The following is a 16,971-nucleotide window of genomic DNA, read 5'->3' as shown; positions in this document are numbered from 1 at the left end:
CAGGGGTTTTTTTATTCCTAGAGCAAACCCAGCCCATTCTAAAGCAGGGAGTGGCACGTTGGTTTTCATCAAAAGATGTTTTCTCATTTTGAAACTCTATACACAATAGTTAAAGTATTCAATGTAATCTTTGGAATACATGAAGTAACTGATCTACATGAAATGTTATAGTCAGGTGAGGTTCAACAGTCTTCTAACTTTTCTTGTTTCAGATATGACAAAATTTGATTTAAAAAAACACCAGGAAATAAATCTCTTTCTTCATTCAATATACACATGTAAAGTAAATTACATTTTCCTGGCATTTCATCTTCCTTCAGTGACAATTTAGTGTGTGTCTTCTATGAGTTGTGGGCTGCTTTTACTTCCCACTGGAAAAACTTCCTGTAGACCAGTCCAAGTCTTCAGTGAAATCAAGTAACTTCTCTGATTAGGGTGTGGTGTTTTTTTTTTGTTTTTTTTTTTTTTTTTTTTTTTTTTTTTTTTTTTTTTTTTTTTTTTTTTTTTTTTTTTTTTTTTTTTTTTTTTTTTTTTTTTTTTTTTTTTTTTTTTTTTTTTTTTTTTTTTTTTTTTTTTTTTTTTTTTTTTTTTTTTTGTTAAAAACTTTGAATCAAAAGTAAGCATATTAATTTACTACTCACAAATTCATGTTATTATCCAATTCTATATGGCATAAAAGGTATTTTTACGTAGGGAAACAGAAGTGACAAGATTTCCTGCACTGAAATATAGAAATTTCTGATAATGATACCACAGATTACTTGAGGACAACACAAAAGAACTGGGCTTGTCTCAACTGGAGAAGAAAAGGCTCAGGACTTGTGTTGATATGTACCAATATCTGATGGGCTGGTGTAAAGAAGGTGGCACTAGACTCTTCTCAGTGGTGTAGTGACAGGACAAGAGACAGTGAACACAAACTGAAATATCAGAAGTTCTGTCTCAACATAAGAAAAACTGGCATTATGAGAGTAATTGAACATGGAAACAGATTGACCAGAGAGCCCAGAGAGCCTTTGGAGGGAAGGCATGATCTTTACTATGCATGGTCCTGTGCAATCTGCTTTATCAAGCAGGAAATGGACTAGAGGGTTTCCAGACATCCCTTTCAACTTAAACCATTCTATGATTCAATGGAATATTCATACCAATCAGTTCCACTGAACTCAATGATTATTCAAAAAGGTGGAACAGCACAGTGATAATTACTTGGAACAATTTGTCTGATATTTCCATATAAATGTGGAATCATACTAGATCTAAAAAATGATTAGGCTTCTTTTTTTTTAATGATATGATGTGCTTTTCAACAGAAGAAAGGCTGGCATAATCAAGTGTCATCCTCTGTGCGTTAAAATATGTGTAGAGTAATAAGCTATGATAAGATACATTGCAGGGCTAATGATTAAAAAAAAAAAAAACCAAAAAAGTGCTCAAAACATAAAGTAGAAAATTTAGTTGTGTTAGACTATTAAAGCTAATTATATTAAACTTATTTTTCTATGCTTTTTAATTCAATTTTTGTGCGTTCTTTGAATATATCATTATATTAGAAATACTGTGTATGGTACAAGAATACCCTCTTTTTTCTTTCAGCACCATGTGGTGGACATTTGACAGCATCAAGTGGTGTTATCTTACCACCAGGGTGGCCAGGATATTACAAGGACTCACTTAATTGTGAATGGGTAATTGAAGCAAGACCAGGACATTCCATTAAGATCACTTTTGACAGGTGAGAGTCATGAAGTTAAACAAGAAGGTATGAGAATAAATATTTACCTTAATATTGAAGAAGAAAACAAAAAGGAAACCACAGAAAGGAACTTCAATTCAACACTCAGTATTCTTCAAATAGGAAATTAAAGTTTTCTGCTGTATTTATGTTGTCTTTATTTACAACACTGGAGACACTGGAGAGGAACCCTGTGGAAGGAGCTTTGGGGAACTGTATTAATGATAAGTTGAATATGAGTCAAAAGTGTGCCCTGGAAGCCAAAAAAGCCAACCATGTTCTGAGTTGTATCAAGCACCACACACTTAGCTGGTCAAGGGAGGTGATTGTCCCACCCTACACTGCTCTGCTGTGGCATCACCTCAAGTACTGTGTGCAGTTTTGGGTGCCTAAGTGTCAGAAGGACATAAAACAATTAGAGTGTGTGCAGAGGAGAACGACCAAGATGGTGAGAGTTTTCAAAAGCAAGACTTAAAAAGAATGGCTGAGGTCACTTGGTTTGTTCAGCTTGGAGAATGCTGAGGGATGACCTCATGACAGTCTGTAACTTGGTCAGGGGAGCAGTGGAATGGGAGGTACTGATCTCCTCTCTCTGTTGACCAACAATAGGACAATAGCAGATAGAATGAAACTGTGTCAGGGAAAGTTTAGATTGCAGACTAAGAAAAGGTCCTCCACTGAGAGGATGGTCAGTCACTGGAACAGGCTCCCAAGGAAAATGGTCATGGTACTGAGCCTGTCAGAGTTCAATGAGTGTCTGGAACACACCCTTAGTCATATGGTTTAGGTTTAGGTAGTCTTGTGAGAAGCAGGGAGTTGGTGATCCTTATGAGTCTCTTCCAACTTGAGATGCTGTTAAGAATCTGTGATTCCAGTTTAATGTATATTAACATTCTAATATACAAATTCTCAGGAAGGGCAGGGACAGGTGACATTATAGTGGGAGTCTGCTACAGGCCACAAGCAGATAAGACCCTCTTTAGACAGGTAGGAGCAGACCCACATTCACAAGCTGTGGTTCTCATGGGGTCTTCAACCAACACAGTACTTGTTGGAGGGACAATACAGTAGGACATAAGCAATCCAGGAGGTTCCTGGACGCATTAATAACTTCCTTTGTCAGTGAATGAGAAGCCAGTGAGGAGCAGTGCTATGCTGTATCTCAAGGGCAGCCTTGGCCACAGTGACCATCAAGTGGTAGAGTTCAAGATCCAGGGCAGTGAGGAGAGTGCACAGCAAGCTCACTACACTGGACTTCAAGACAGTAGACTTCAGCCTCTTCAGGGATCTAATTGGTAGAGTACCATGGGATAAAGTGGTGGAGGGAAGAAGGGCAAAAGAAAAATGATTAATAGTCAAAGGCCATGTGCTCCAACCTCAGGAGTAATCTGTCCCAACAAAAAGTAAGTCTGTATGGGTAAACGAGATGCTCCTGGACAACTCAAATATAAAAATGAAGCCTACGGAGGGTGAAAAGAGGGGATTAATAGCAGGAATTAGCAGAGGAATGGTCTGAGCAGCCAGAGATCAAATTAGGAAAGCTAAAGCCATTATAGAATTTAGTCTATCCAAGGATATTAAGGGCAACAAGAAAAACTTCTATAGTTACTTTGATGGTAAAAGGAAATCTAGGGAAAATGTGGGCCCTCTCCAGAAGGAAATGGAACAGCAGATTACCCAGAATATAGAGATGTCTGACGTTTTTGCCTCAGCCTTCACTGGCAAGTGCTCCAACCATGCTGCCCACTTCACAAAAGGCAAAGGCAAGGACTGGGAGAATGCAGAACCACTTAGTTCTGAGACCATCTAAGTAACCTGAAGGTGCCCAAGTCCATGGGACCTGATGAGGTGTATCCATGGGACCTGATGATAAGCACTCCTGATTCCTGAGGGAACTGACATTGGAATTCCTTGATGGTGTAAGAAAGCATAGAAAAAATGTTGGATATAGTTTACCTGGGTTTTCAAAATGCAAGTTTTATATCTTGCATTTCCCCCTGCAAAGGGCTATTAAAAGGCTAAGTATCATTTAAATACAAGGAGGGACATTAAAAGAACTTAACAGTCGATAAAAGTCTCACAGGGGAATTCTGGGTGTTCTGCAGAGACCTGTAGTATGCTCAAAATTGTTCAGCGTGTCCAGAAATGATCTTTAAAAAGAGAAAATTAGACTAATAATACTAAGTTATTCAGGATATTAAAAAAAAAAAGGTATAACTGAAGAATAGCTAAAATTTCTTACAAGACTGGATGTCTGGGAAACCAAATTGCCGGTGGGTTAAGTAAATGCAAAGTGAATCACATGAAGAAAAGAATTCTACCTTGAGATATAGAACATTGTGTTTTGAACTTACACTGGTTACTGAGCTACTAAAATTCTGGTAACTGTTTGTCAAGAAGTATGAATGAAAACTAACATATACATTTTGGATTGTGACTAATGACTGGACGGGTAATACGTAAGTACAGGGGCTAGATGGATAACTGCTGACTGAAAGATTTTTTTGCTTTGAATATTAATCAAAAATCATTGAGTAATATATGCAACAAAACTCTTTATTTGAAACCTAGCTAATTAGAATAGTACAATATAGAATTCTTTAGGCCTTTTTAAAATTATTTGTGTACCTTTGAAGAATGTCCTACCTTTTACTAACATAAGTAAGCTAATAAGCATTAAAAGAAATGGAAAATTCAAAAAGTAACTCCTAATTAGGTACTTTTGGTAGTGATGAAGAACTTCAAATAGCAAATTATCTGGATTAATTGTTTTAGTGACAACGCGAGGACTGAAAAAAACCCACAAAAACAACCCATCAACAAACCCAAGCCAATGTGAAAAGCAACTCACTCCCTCAAACCCTCAAAAACAGACAAGTAAATTATAAATTCATTTCTGAGTTTGAGATGAGCAAGAACATACTGGGAATAAGGATCATTGTAATCAGTAACAATTCCTATAAGAAGGGTTTGCAATCCACTGTTCTCATACTGCTCTGCTAAGAAAACTGCAATTGCTGGCTGAGTCTATTCATTACGAGTACCAATAAGGTATTTAAACCAACCTAGCAGTATCTGTATGTTTTCATCATTCTGCTGCAGGGTAAATCAATGTATAATCTCTGTCATGGAAAGGTACTGAAAAACTCTCAAGAACTTTAGTGATGCTCTCTGTGACTGTCTATTTTTTGGTAAATTACATAAAACCAGAGAGCCTTCCAGACACAAGAACTCATGAGTTTATGCAGTTAAATTGTTAAAATATGCTTCTTGAGCTTGTCAGCCTGCATTCCCCCAAATAATTACCAAGCATGGCCAGGAGTTACTGTAGTCAAGCAACCATTCACAATAAGAAATTTGAATAGTATCTTCTTCTTTGAGAGGCTAAAGAATGTATTTAATAATATGGATGTGGGCCATTCCGTACTAGCTGACTTCACTTCCAGAAATGGGTCCTGAAAATGCTTAATGTATTAACAAACCTGCAAGCCCTGTATTCCACTGTCAGAGTAGATAGATAACAGTAAAAACCAATCATGTTGATTTTATCCAGCATATCCAAATAGGGTAGGTAGCACCATAAATCTAGAGAGTTTTCTGTGAGAAGAGTAAGGAATGATATGAAGGGGCCTAAGTCAGTTTCCAAGTAGTTATTAGCTCTGATAGCTAAGCAAAAGCTTTCTGATTTCTGAATGTGCTTTTGTTTTCAGGGAATCATAAGAGAAGAATTAGAGAGACTATTAAATATTTGCTGAAAATGAAGTTGCTGATACTGATATGTCTGGGAAGATGGTTTTAGAAGACCGATGCTGTTTGACCTGTAAAATATAATGGCCTGAATGGGGAACTTGGTCATTCGGTCATCACTTCCTAACAAAGTATAACGTTCATTTACATTGAAGGAATTTTCACATATATTTCCACTTTTCTGAGTGTTTAATAATTTGGAGTTTTCTTTAGTAAAAGAACTCAGGATCTTATCTCTAGACCCACAAAACCTGTCCCATATTGGCAAGACAACTAAGGGCATTCACTTTGAAAAAAGTGTTGTATTGCATAGGGACACTCTGATCCTCTTAGAAGTTGAACTAATAAGCCCCATGGGAATAGAAGAGAAATATCTCAGAACATATGCATTTCTGAAACATGAGAATAAGAATATTGAGTTTGCAGGCAAATATATCTAGACCAGTGTATCTGTGTAATAATACAAACTTCACTGACAGGAAAATTTATGTGTGCATGGTTTAGATGATGCAGCTTCCAGTAGAATCTGATATAAACACAAACTGTTTTGAAAAGCATCAGAGGTAAAAAACTGCCAGGCCAAGTTTCATCTACAGAAAAAGCAGATTTGAGCTGTTTGATTTAAGAACTACTACTAAATGACTGTACACATGAGATGAAATAATGAAATATTATTAAAGATGTTCCTAGGATGTACAACTATTTTTTAACCTGAGGGCAAGAAATTTTGTAGATGGTTATTATGCAATTTTGTTTGAGACAATTTACATTTTTATACTCAGATTCCCCACTAAATATCTTTCTGAAGGCCAGTCATATGGCTGATCTGAAGTATATTGCACCTCTTATTAATTCTATATGATAACAGATATAACAAGGCGAGGAAAAAGATGCATAAAACCTTTCGTAGTTACTATCCTCAGTAATACATGGATGGATTTTTTATATATGATATTCTTGATGAGTTACACATGGATTACATTTCTGACAGTTAAAGAAAATAACACCATTCCTCTACCTACCAGCTGACTTGCATATTCCTTTTCAGATTTCAGACTGAAGTTAATTATGATACTTTGGAAGTCAGAGATGGGCCAGCGAATTCATCACCATTAATTGGAGAATACCATGGAACACAAGCACCCCAGTTTCTTATCAGTACTGGAAATTATATGTATCTGCTGTTCACGACGGACAACAGTCGTTCCAGTGTTGGTTTCCTAATTCACTATGAGAGTAAGTCTGATATTTATCAAATAGATTTTTATTTAATCCTGAAAAAAATATTCAATTTGAAAATGAGCAAATGAATGTGAACAAATAAAATACAGTAATTATATTTGTGTAAGAAAAAATTATGTTTATGCTGTACTGACAGGTAATTCTGAAACTATTCATTTTGGAATTTTTTCCTACATGAGTTCTTCTGTCATTCAGAGTACTTATGGGCCTCATTTAACCAAATGCAAAGTAATTTTAGAAACTTTCCCTCATGAGTAAAGATATATTGTTCTTTTTCAGGGTTTTTTTGGGGATTCCTCTATCATCTCTTAAACTTTCTCGCTTTTTCTGATTTTAATACATTTTTGCAGTGCTGAACAGATTTGGACCTTTTCCATGATGGTTACAAAATACAAATAAATGAATCTCTCCTTGTAAACTGCAGAATCATCATAATAGCATTTTCTTTTAAATTAAATGCATCAAATGATATATATTAAATGGTCTGAAGTAACACTGTTGCTTATATAATAGTACAGCCATTCACTTAATTATTGACTAAAGAGAACTTATGTGTTTACAGCATTTGTGCCAAACACATGACATAATGTTTATAATTTTTGTTCTTATTTGAAAACTAATCTGATGGCAGTAAACTTGCTGTAATGAGCGACCAAGCTTATATTTTATAGCCACATCAAAACTTGGAAATTCTGCATAGCTTCTTTTAATTTTGGCTACAAGATGGTGGTAATGGCTGAATAGATAATATTATGATAAACTGCAAGGGCACTAAATAATGTATTAATATTTCCTTCTATATTAAAATCTGAAATATAGAAGAGATATCATAATTTAATCATGCATCGAGACAGTCATACTACATTGTACACCAGTATGTATTTGATAAACATTACAATTCTCCTACATTATCAGGGAAATTGTTTTGACATCAAGGATCACAAACCTTTGTAAAACCTTTCCTCATTGAGACTATTGAAAATTAGTATATTGAGACTATCTAGAAAATTAGTATTGTGATCTTTCTCAAACAGAATGTTATCAGTAATAAAAAAATATAAAGGTAATCCTTTATTCATAATGTATAAATTTAGGTATTTGTTAAGATTGGTTTCAGAAAAGTAATTTTTAGGCTCACAAATATACAATCCTCAGGGACTTGACAAAGTGTTGAGATTATTCAGACAGCTCACAATTAGTTTTAGCAATGATAACACAGAAACAAAGTATTTCCTTACAATTTTTCATTTAAGGAAAAAATAATTCTTTTAATAGTTTGAATATGAGGAAAAGATTTATAAAATTTTCAGTGGCAGGATGCAGTCAGTGAAAAAAGATTTTGAATATTCAATAAATTCTTTTTGTATCAACAGTCCATTTTACTCTGACTAAGAAGAAAAAGCACAGAGCCTGAATAAAAAAGGCAGTTTTTTTGAAAGTGACCTTGAAAAACATAGTTTATGACTGTTAAGAAATGAAAGAATGAAGCAACAGAGTTGTGATTAAATCAATGATTTTTGAAAATCTAATCTTTACTAAATTTGACATATTGGTAGGTGAATGTCCTTATGCCTTTGTGAGTGAACTCTGAAAGTCATTTATTAAATAAATTGTATTAAAACCCAACAGAAAACTGTTAATTGGTTTTTGTTTGATTTTTTGGGGGGTTGTTTTTTTATTTTGTTTTATTGGTTTGGTTTGGTTGGTTGGTTTGGCTTTTTGGAAAATCCCTTTTGATGATGTAACCCAAAAATTAATAATGTAAATATTGGATATATTCAAACTTTGCTATAGATGGTAATCAAAGAATAACACAGATCTCTTAGGATAAAGCAAAAAAATCTAATGTATGCATTTAGTTTCAAGAACAAGTAAGACAATAACAAAAATATCCGTAAATATATTCAAATAAGGGAAAAATAATAATAACAACTACTTTACAAAAATTGAATCAAACATCAGCTGTCACAGGGAAGACTTAACATTTTGTTCCCGTTTTGCAACTTCTGTGGAAAAACTTAACTTTTACCACATACTTAACACAATTAAGTAAACATTTACAGGGTAAGAGTACAGCATATAGAGAAAGGATACTGCACAATATTGAAATAATGAAATATATTTTATTCATCAGGAACTGTTGAAATTTCCTGTGCTATATGCAGAGACAAAGCAGAAGCACCAATCCACTGAAAATTATGTATGAAAATTCAAACTTATAAGGAAGTTTAAAAAAAAAATCCAGAAGGGCACACGCTTATTGGAGCAAGGATAGAGAGGAAAAAAGAAAATATGAGGACCAGAAAGGTCAAGGACATTAGTTTTATCATCAGTCTTGAAAGATACTAGTTTCAAGCTGATAAACAAAATGATAAGAAATGAATGATTCATATTCGATAAAAACAGATTATGTCAAACCACTCCAATTTCTTTCTTGACAGGTTAACTGGTTTTATAGATTGGGAAATGGAAAAGAAAGTTCTGTACTGACATTCATAAGGCTTTTAGAATTTTTCCAGATAAAACATAGACATTTATATGAAATTATTACAGGTACGAGCACTTCAGTGATCACTGGAAAAAATTTCCCAGAGATATTGTGGAATCTTGATCCTTGGAGATACTAAAAATGCATCCAGACATGGATCCACCCAGGCAACCAGCTTTGGGTGTCCCTGCTTGTGCAGGGGAGTTGGACTAGATGACCTCCAACAGTTCCTTCCGCACTGCATTGTTATTTGATTCTGTGATGCTGTGAAAAATTTTGTAAAAGAGCAACCAGCATTTATTAGTAGATCACTAACTCAAATTTGTAACGATTCTGCTGTGATCTGGCTTAGTTCCATAAGCCTCTTGTATTTTATTAATGATTTTGATAATATAAGAACAATTACGATTTCTGAGAATGATTCCAACTTAAAATTAGAGCAAGCACTATGAGAAGGTTAGGATTCAAAACAAGTTAGATGGACTGAAGGAACTGTCTGAAACAAAAGCAATTAAATTCTATAAAGAAACATGCTAAGCCTCAGTGGGGAAGAAATATCCTGCACAAATACAAAATAGAAGTACAGTAGGAAAAGATATGTGTTTTACACGTAACTTAAATAATCTAGAGAAAAATTTAGTACTATTTAAAAATCAAATCTTCTGGACATTGTATTTAACCATAAAAAAACTTAGTAAGTTCAGAAAATGCCTTTTTTTTGGGGGAAGTGTGGGGGGGAGCGGGACTATTTTATCTAGGACTTCTTCAAAAGTTATTTCACTTCACTTGATGACCAGGGAGAATCATATGCAGTTTGGGACAGTAGCAGGTTGTTAACGTGGAAATTATGACACATAAGGAGTCATCGGAAGATTTTTACTTGTTTAGCCTTGAGAAAGTACAACTTGGCAGGCAGAAGAGAAGGCATGATAATAGTGTCATGTTTCTAGTATCTAAGAATTGCAGCTAGTCCTGGAGTTCAGTCTACTGCATGTGCTCCCTCTCAATCAACTCTTTATAATAATTTTCCAACTAAATTTATCGCTGTTATGCCAGAATTTCTGGTATATATTGCCTTTTTGTAGTCAAGACTTCAGATACTGTCCATTATTGAGCTTATCTTATGTTAGCTTCTATTAAGAAAAAACAAACCAAATCTTCATCCAAACAAGTAAAGAAAAATTATTTGTTTTCATCTATGTTCAGGGTTGCTAAAACTTACATACAGAATATTTTCCCCTGGGAACGATCCTGAACTGAGTTTTTTTATTTATTCAGCACCACATTTTGAATCAGAAGTTGATAGATTTGTTATAGCTTTTGGTCCTCTTGCAGAAATCTGAAACAACATAGTGAATGTAATCTAGAGTTATAATTTCAAAAAGAAACTGATGAGTTTACCTGTTATATGTGACTCAGAATGCTAAAGCAGTTGATGTGTTCAGACAGGGGTGGGAGGCTGTCGTAAGAGGAAGGAAATTTAACAGCACTACTGTGGATGTCCATTTACACTAAAACTTCAAATTACAAAGTATGATTTGTCTGAAAAAAATTAATATATATCTATCAAAGTTAAATTTTCATACACATGAAATTATTTAGGGCACATAGAGTACAGAATATTATAGACTTAAAAGGGTTCTTTGAGACTATAGTAGGCAATTTCAGCCACGCGAAGGGAATCTAAAAATGCACTCTGTTAGCTAACATGGTACATTTGCATTAAGGGCATGCAGTCAAGTCTAGAAGAAACTTATTCATCTAGAATTTAAGTATGTCAGGGTTACCTCATGAAAACTAGATCATAAGCTTTCAAATCTGAATTCTAAGTGAGGTATAAGAAGAGCTGGAGGGTATGGGGAATATTTTGCTGTGAGAGCTAGAGTCATTATTTATGATATGTTTATTTGTAGTCCTGCTTCCAACTCTCATATGTATAATTCTAAACCCTTCACTTTATGCCCTGATAAATCAATCTTTTCCTTAGTTTCGAACTCCTCCTACTTTGTTCCTAAGGCTATGTGGTAGTCCTGGATAAATAGAGCAGGGTTGAAGCAGTAAACTGAGAGTACAACTTCCACCGAAACAATTATAGATGTGCAGGCAGCTGAGAGGACTAGGACCTCCAGGATGTGTTTAGGGGGCTAAGAAGCTAGGAAATGCATAACATCCTGCAATACAGAATTTTGTACTGTCAACAGTTGGTTTTACACAAGGAACTTCTTTGGCAAAAAGTACACTCTAAAATATCATGCTAAAAATTCTGGTCACCTATGAGAAAGCACATAAAATCTTTGAAGACCTCAGGTGAACTACTCTTGCTCAAGGCTCTCACCGCATCTATGAATGATGATATCATTCTTATGAAATCATACTGCCAAAATACTAAAATTAGTGTGACAATTAATGTGAAAATACTTAAGTAAATGAAATGGATGCCACAGCTTTGAGGTATCTATGTCTAAATTTGATATGAAAAACTGACAAGAAATTCTAAACTCAGAAGTCCAGTATTATTTAAACAGAGACTCAACAAATAATTTTTCTAAATAAAGTAGATCAAAATTGCCTCAATAAAAAGTGTTTACAATGCTTCCCCTTCCCCACTCCCCACCATATGATTCCTATTCCTTCATTTGAAAGTTTTTTCACAAGTCAGTGGCTTTTTGGATTGCAAACACAGCATCCTCTATGTCTTCCAGTTGTCTCAGTGTCTTGACTATGTTTGGTAGCTGCTGTTTTCATCCAGCTTTTGGGGGGGGGGGGGGTGTTGTTTTTGTTTTTGTTTTTCTTTTTTCTTTTACTGCAGGCTTCTGGTTGCTGGTTGCAACACTATAATAACTATAATCTGTAATCTTTTTACCTACCACAGCCAGTATCTTCAAGGTTTTGCTCTGGACGTGTTCATCTTCTCACAAAAGAAGGAACAGCATCCCCCATCCCTCCCAAGCGTCAACAGGTTCTGCCTCAGTCATTCTCGTTTCAGGAACACAACACATTGTATCAGTGTAGGAGGCAAGGGTTTGGTTCAGTGGGAGCTGCAGGAGTGGCCTTTTTTGAGGAGAGGCTAGGGCTGCTCTGTGCTGGACACAGATGGTTCCAGCTGGCTCCAGTGGACCCACCTCAGTACACAACCTGTCAGTCAAGCTGGTGGTACCTCTGTGACAAAAGATTTCAGACAGGACGAAAGGCTGTATGGGTGAGTGAGGAGTGAAGAAAAAAAAGTGTGAGAAACAATCCTACAAACACCAAGGTCAGAGAAAACAGTGCTTCAGGCAGACAGTCCTCTGTAGCCCACGGAAGAGACCACAGTGGGGCAGATATCCACACTGCAGTATGTGGTGGGTGTCATTTCAGGAGCAGGTAGATATTCCCTGTTATAAGTAATATGAAACTGAGTTGAAATATAGTAATAAAAATTTATTGAAGATTTATAGAAAATGCAGATAAGGAAAACAGCATGCTGGGTGGCTGGAGAGACCCCTGCTCCACTCACGGTGCGCAAGCGCAGTAAGCAAAACCAGTAACTTTTATTCCCTTATCAGTTTCCCTCCCATAGCCACTTGTTATCCTTCTCTTGGATTCGAGTTTGCAGGTCTGGTTCTGGTTGGTTTCTCTGCAAGTCTGTTTTAGTTGGCAGGTGCTTTCCCTTCCATAGTTTTAATTAGTTTTTAGTCCTTGAGGCCTGGTGTGTTAGGTATTTCCAGATGTCCATCTTGGATACTCTGTATCATTTTCGTTCTTGACCCTTCGATTCTTGTCCTTCCCTTCGTTACTTTATGCATGCTATGGGACAATGAGCTTTTTATAAAAGTAAGATTCAGCAAGGCATAATAATTTGTCTTTCCAGCTTGAGAATTGTAAACTACATGATCATCAACTTAGAGTGCTGACAGATTAAAGAACTTACAGTCTAATAGCATATATATGTATATAAGAATATAACATGCAATACAATTAATGAGTAAGCTACTACTACTAATTTGATGAGTAAATTTAAACTACTACTACCAATTTATTACATTCCCTGAAGGACGTTGCAGTACATGCAGGCCCATGCAGGGTTATCCAGAATGACTGCAGCCTAAGGGAAGGAGCCACCCTTAGATCAGGGAAAAGTGTGAGGAGGAAGAAGCAGCAGATAGGAGCTGTTATGGACAGGTATTATGGACTGATCACAATCCCCATTCCCCATCCCTCTTGGGGAGGGTTGGGGAAGAAGAGAATCTTCAAATGGAGGAGTGAAGTTAAGCCTAGGAAGGAGGTTGTGGTGGGTTAACCTTGGCTAGATGCTAGGTGCCCATATCTTAAAAACACCTTCCCACTAACCCTCCCTTCTTCCCAACCTCAACTGAATTTTCAATTTTATCTATCTCCTACTTCTGAGAGGTGGAGGACCATGGGGAATGAGGGTTGTGGTCAGTTCATCACACATTGTCTTTGCTGCTTCTCTTTCCCTGTATCCTTCCCATGCTTAGCACTGAGTTCCTCCCACAGGAGACAATCCTCCCTGAACTTTTCCAGTGTGAGTGCTTCCCACAGGCTACAGTTCTTCACAAACTGGTCCAGCATAGGTTTCTTCCACAGCGTTCAATCCTTCACTAACTTCACTAACAGACTGCTCCAGTGTGGGTCCCCTGCAGGATCACAAGTCCTGTCCTGCCAGAAAATCTGCTCCAGCATGAGGTCCTGTCTCCACATATCCTCAGGTCCTGCCCGGAGCCTGCTCCAGTGCGAACTTTAAATAGGGTCACAGCCCTCTGGGCATCCACCTGCTTCAGTGTGGGGTTGTCCCACAGTGATGCATCCTGGCTCTCTGTGGGCTGCAGGGGGATAATCGGCCTTAGCACGGGCTTCACCACAGATTGCAGGGGAATCTCTGCTTCCACACCTGGAGCACTCCCTCCCTCTCCTTCTTTGCTGACCTTGGTATCTCATAGTTTTGCTCTCACATATTCTCCCTCTTCTCTATGGCTGCTGTTGCTCTGCAGAAATTGTTTTTGCCCTTCTTTACTGTGTTTTCCCAGAGGTGCTACTACCATCTCTGATGGCCTCAGCTTTGGCTCAGCAGTAGGAGCATCTTGGAGCCAAGTGACATTGGCTCTGTTGGAGCTGGGGGAAGCTTCTGGCAGCTTCTCACAGAAGCCACCCCTATAGCTACACCTCATTACTAACACTTGGCCATACAAACCTAATAAAGGGGTTAGGAGGTGAGGAGGTGTTTTGGCTTTTGTCTTTGTTTCTTACCATTCCAGTCTATTTTTAATTGACTATGCATTAAATTAAATCTCCTCAAATTAAGTCTGTTTTGACTGTGATGGCAACTATTAAGTGATCTCTTTGTCATTCTCTTAGACCATGAGCTTCTTCATATTATTTTTTATCTTATTTTCCCCCCCTGGGTAATGAGAGAGCAGGTGAGTGGTGGACTGGCAGCTAACCAAGGTCAACCCAGCATACTTAGCAACAGAAAAGAAAAGAGATTCCTGTCATCCCAATAGAGAGTCTTTATTTGTTTCCCTCGTGTATACATTACATGATTATATGATTAAATTCCACAATTGTTTGCTATCACTATAAGCATAATGGATAATGCTCAGTTAATGAGCCTTCATTTGATAATTTCAGAGGTTTTTTTCTTCCTCACTGAATAGCTCCAGGTTTATTTACCAAACACTATTCAATCTCTCTTACTAGAGACTCCTTTCTATCAGATAAGAGTTATACAATTGTGTAAGCTATATTATTTGTTTTTCTATTTTTGATGCATAGGATAATGTCTATAAAAATTAACAAGTAGTTTTTTGAGTTCTTCAATTGCAGTTTTTTGACATTGCTTTTTGCTATATCAAAATACTATGATCGAAGAAAATTGCATTGTCCTGCAGCATCAGAAACTGAATAGATGAAATGAAATAATCAAATATTGTTTATATGCTAGCAAAATTTGTATTCATATTTTGTTTTAATATCTTCCTATAGTTTCAAATGACCAGTCCTTTTGTGTCTGTTTTTTGTTTTATTGATTGATAAAATTTACTTTAAAGCTCCAATCTTTTTCTACTTCATTTGGATTTCTCTATTCCACGAAACTGAAAATTGGAAAATGGTGCTCTAAGTCAATGACAACAAGAGAAACTAGAGAAAGTGCTTTATATCCCACATCAGTTCTCAGGCAATGCTAACTAGTATCTTTTGAAGGCTCTTTCTTCCTCCTGTCTTCCTCATTTTGTGTTTTGTTTGGGGTTTTTTTCTGTGTACTGTCTGAAAAACAAAGGGGTAAAAACCAAATTAAATCTGTGTGTTTCAGGTGTTACTCTGGAATCAGATTCCTGCCTTGACCCAGGGATTCCTGTGAATGGCCATCGCCATGGTAACAACTTTAATATCCGCTCCACAGTAACTTTTAGCTGCGATCCAGGATATACACTGAGTGATGAAGAACCACTCATATGTGAAAGAAACCATCAGTGGAATCATGCATTACCCAGCTGTGATGGTAAGTGTCAAGCTCTTCAGATGGTAACTTTTAAGTCCACAAAAGTTAATCTCCTATTTTTCCAATCTAATTAAGCTTGTCATTGCTACTACCTCCCTTAAACTGCACCAAGATCCATGCTTTTAAAAAAATATTGTACTGTTATTAAAAGACATAGTTTGCTTCTCTTTATCAACTTTCAGTCAAGTACTGAAAAAACCCAGACATGTATTAACAAATAGAAAAATTAGAATTCTTCCAGGGTGCCATTGTTGAGCTGTGAATGAAAGTGGAGCCATACAGCTAATGATTTCAAAGAAAAGCCAATAAACTTAATTTATATTTTAAATTTGGAATATTGAATACCAAAATGGTTGCTCAAAATTTAGGATACTCAATACTAAAAGAGATGATGATCAGTCTATGTAATTAATTTTCTTAATATACTTTTGTTTTGAAATTTTTGTTAATTTATTAATGGTTTTAGGGGGTATACAGTATCAAACTGTCTATAGCTTCCATGAAACATTTTTTAAAATTGTAGAATCATAGAATTACCTGGGTTGGAAGAGACCTTCAAGATCATCAAGTCAAACCCTTGATCCAACCCCACTGTGATTACTAGATCATGGCACTCAGTGCCGCATCCAGCCTCATCTTAAAAACCTCCAGGGACAGTGAACCCACCACCTCTCTGGGCAGGCCATTCCAATGCCTGATCACTCTCTCTGTAAAGAACTTCTTTCTAATATCCAACCTAAACCTCTCCTGGCAGAGCTTAAGCCTATGCCCATTTTTAAAATGCTGAACTCCTCTCATGGTTTAAACCCAGCCAACAACCAAACCCCACGCAGCTGCTCACTCACTCCTCTACCAGCAGGGAGAGAATTGGAAGGGTAAAAGTTATTGGATATTGAGATAAAGATAGTTTAATAGAAAAAGCCAAAGCCATGCACCCAAGCAAAGCAAAACAAGAAACAAATTCACTGCTTCCCAAGTGCAGGCAGGTGTTCAGCTATCTCCAGGAGAGCAGGGCCCCATCACGTGTAACAGTTACTTGGGAAGATAAACACTGTCACTTTGAACTTCTCCCCCTTCTTCCTTTTTCCGCCCACTTTATACTCTAAGCATGATGCCATATGGTGTAGGATATTCCTTGGATCAGTTTCAGTCACCTGTCCCAGCTTTGTCTCTGCCCAACCTCCCACGCAACATCCACCTCCTCACCAGTGTGGCACAATGTGAAGCAGAAAAGGCCTTGCATCTGTGTAAGCCCTGCTC

At 36.7% G+C, this 16,971-nt stretch overlaps 1 protein-coding gene across 1 annotated transcript in view; it reads left to right on the top strand.

Moving 5' to 3' along the window:
- The window catches only part of LOC114064379 (CUB and sushi domain-containing protein 1), a gene marked incomplete at both ends in the record, with an annotated part of 349,288 nt that overhangs the window by 145,005 nt on the left and 187,312 nt on the right, over positions 1-16,971 (top strand). The window contains 3 exons of the mRNA XM_027897375.1: positions 1,597-1,735; positions 6,531-6,718; positions 15,523-15,711. Of these exons, the coding sequence (XP_027753176.1) occupies positions 1,597-1,735; positions 6,531-6,718; positions 15,523-15,711 (516 nt within the window). The remainder of the gene's footprint in view (positions 1-1,596; positions 1,736-6,530; positions 6,719-15,522; positions 15,712-16,971) is intronic.

Source organism: Empidonax traillii, unplaced genomic scaffold (assembly GCF_003031625.1).
Source record: "Empidonax traillii isolate 1590-97213 ecotype Southwest subspecies unplaced genomic scaffold, ASM303162v1 scaffold539:size425684, whole genome shotgun sequence".
Classification (NCBI taxonomy): Eukaryota; Metazoa; Chordata; class Aves; order Passeriformes; family Tyrannidae; genus Empidonax; species Empidonax traillii.
This window is presented reverse-complemented; position numbering and strand designations above follow the sequence as displayed.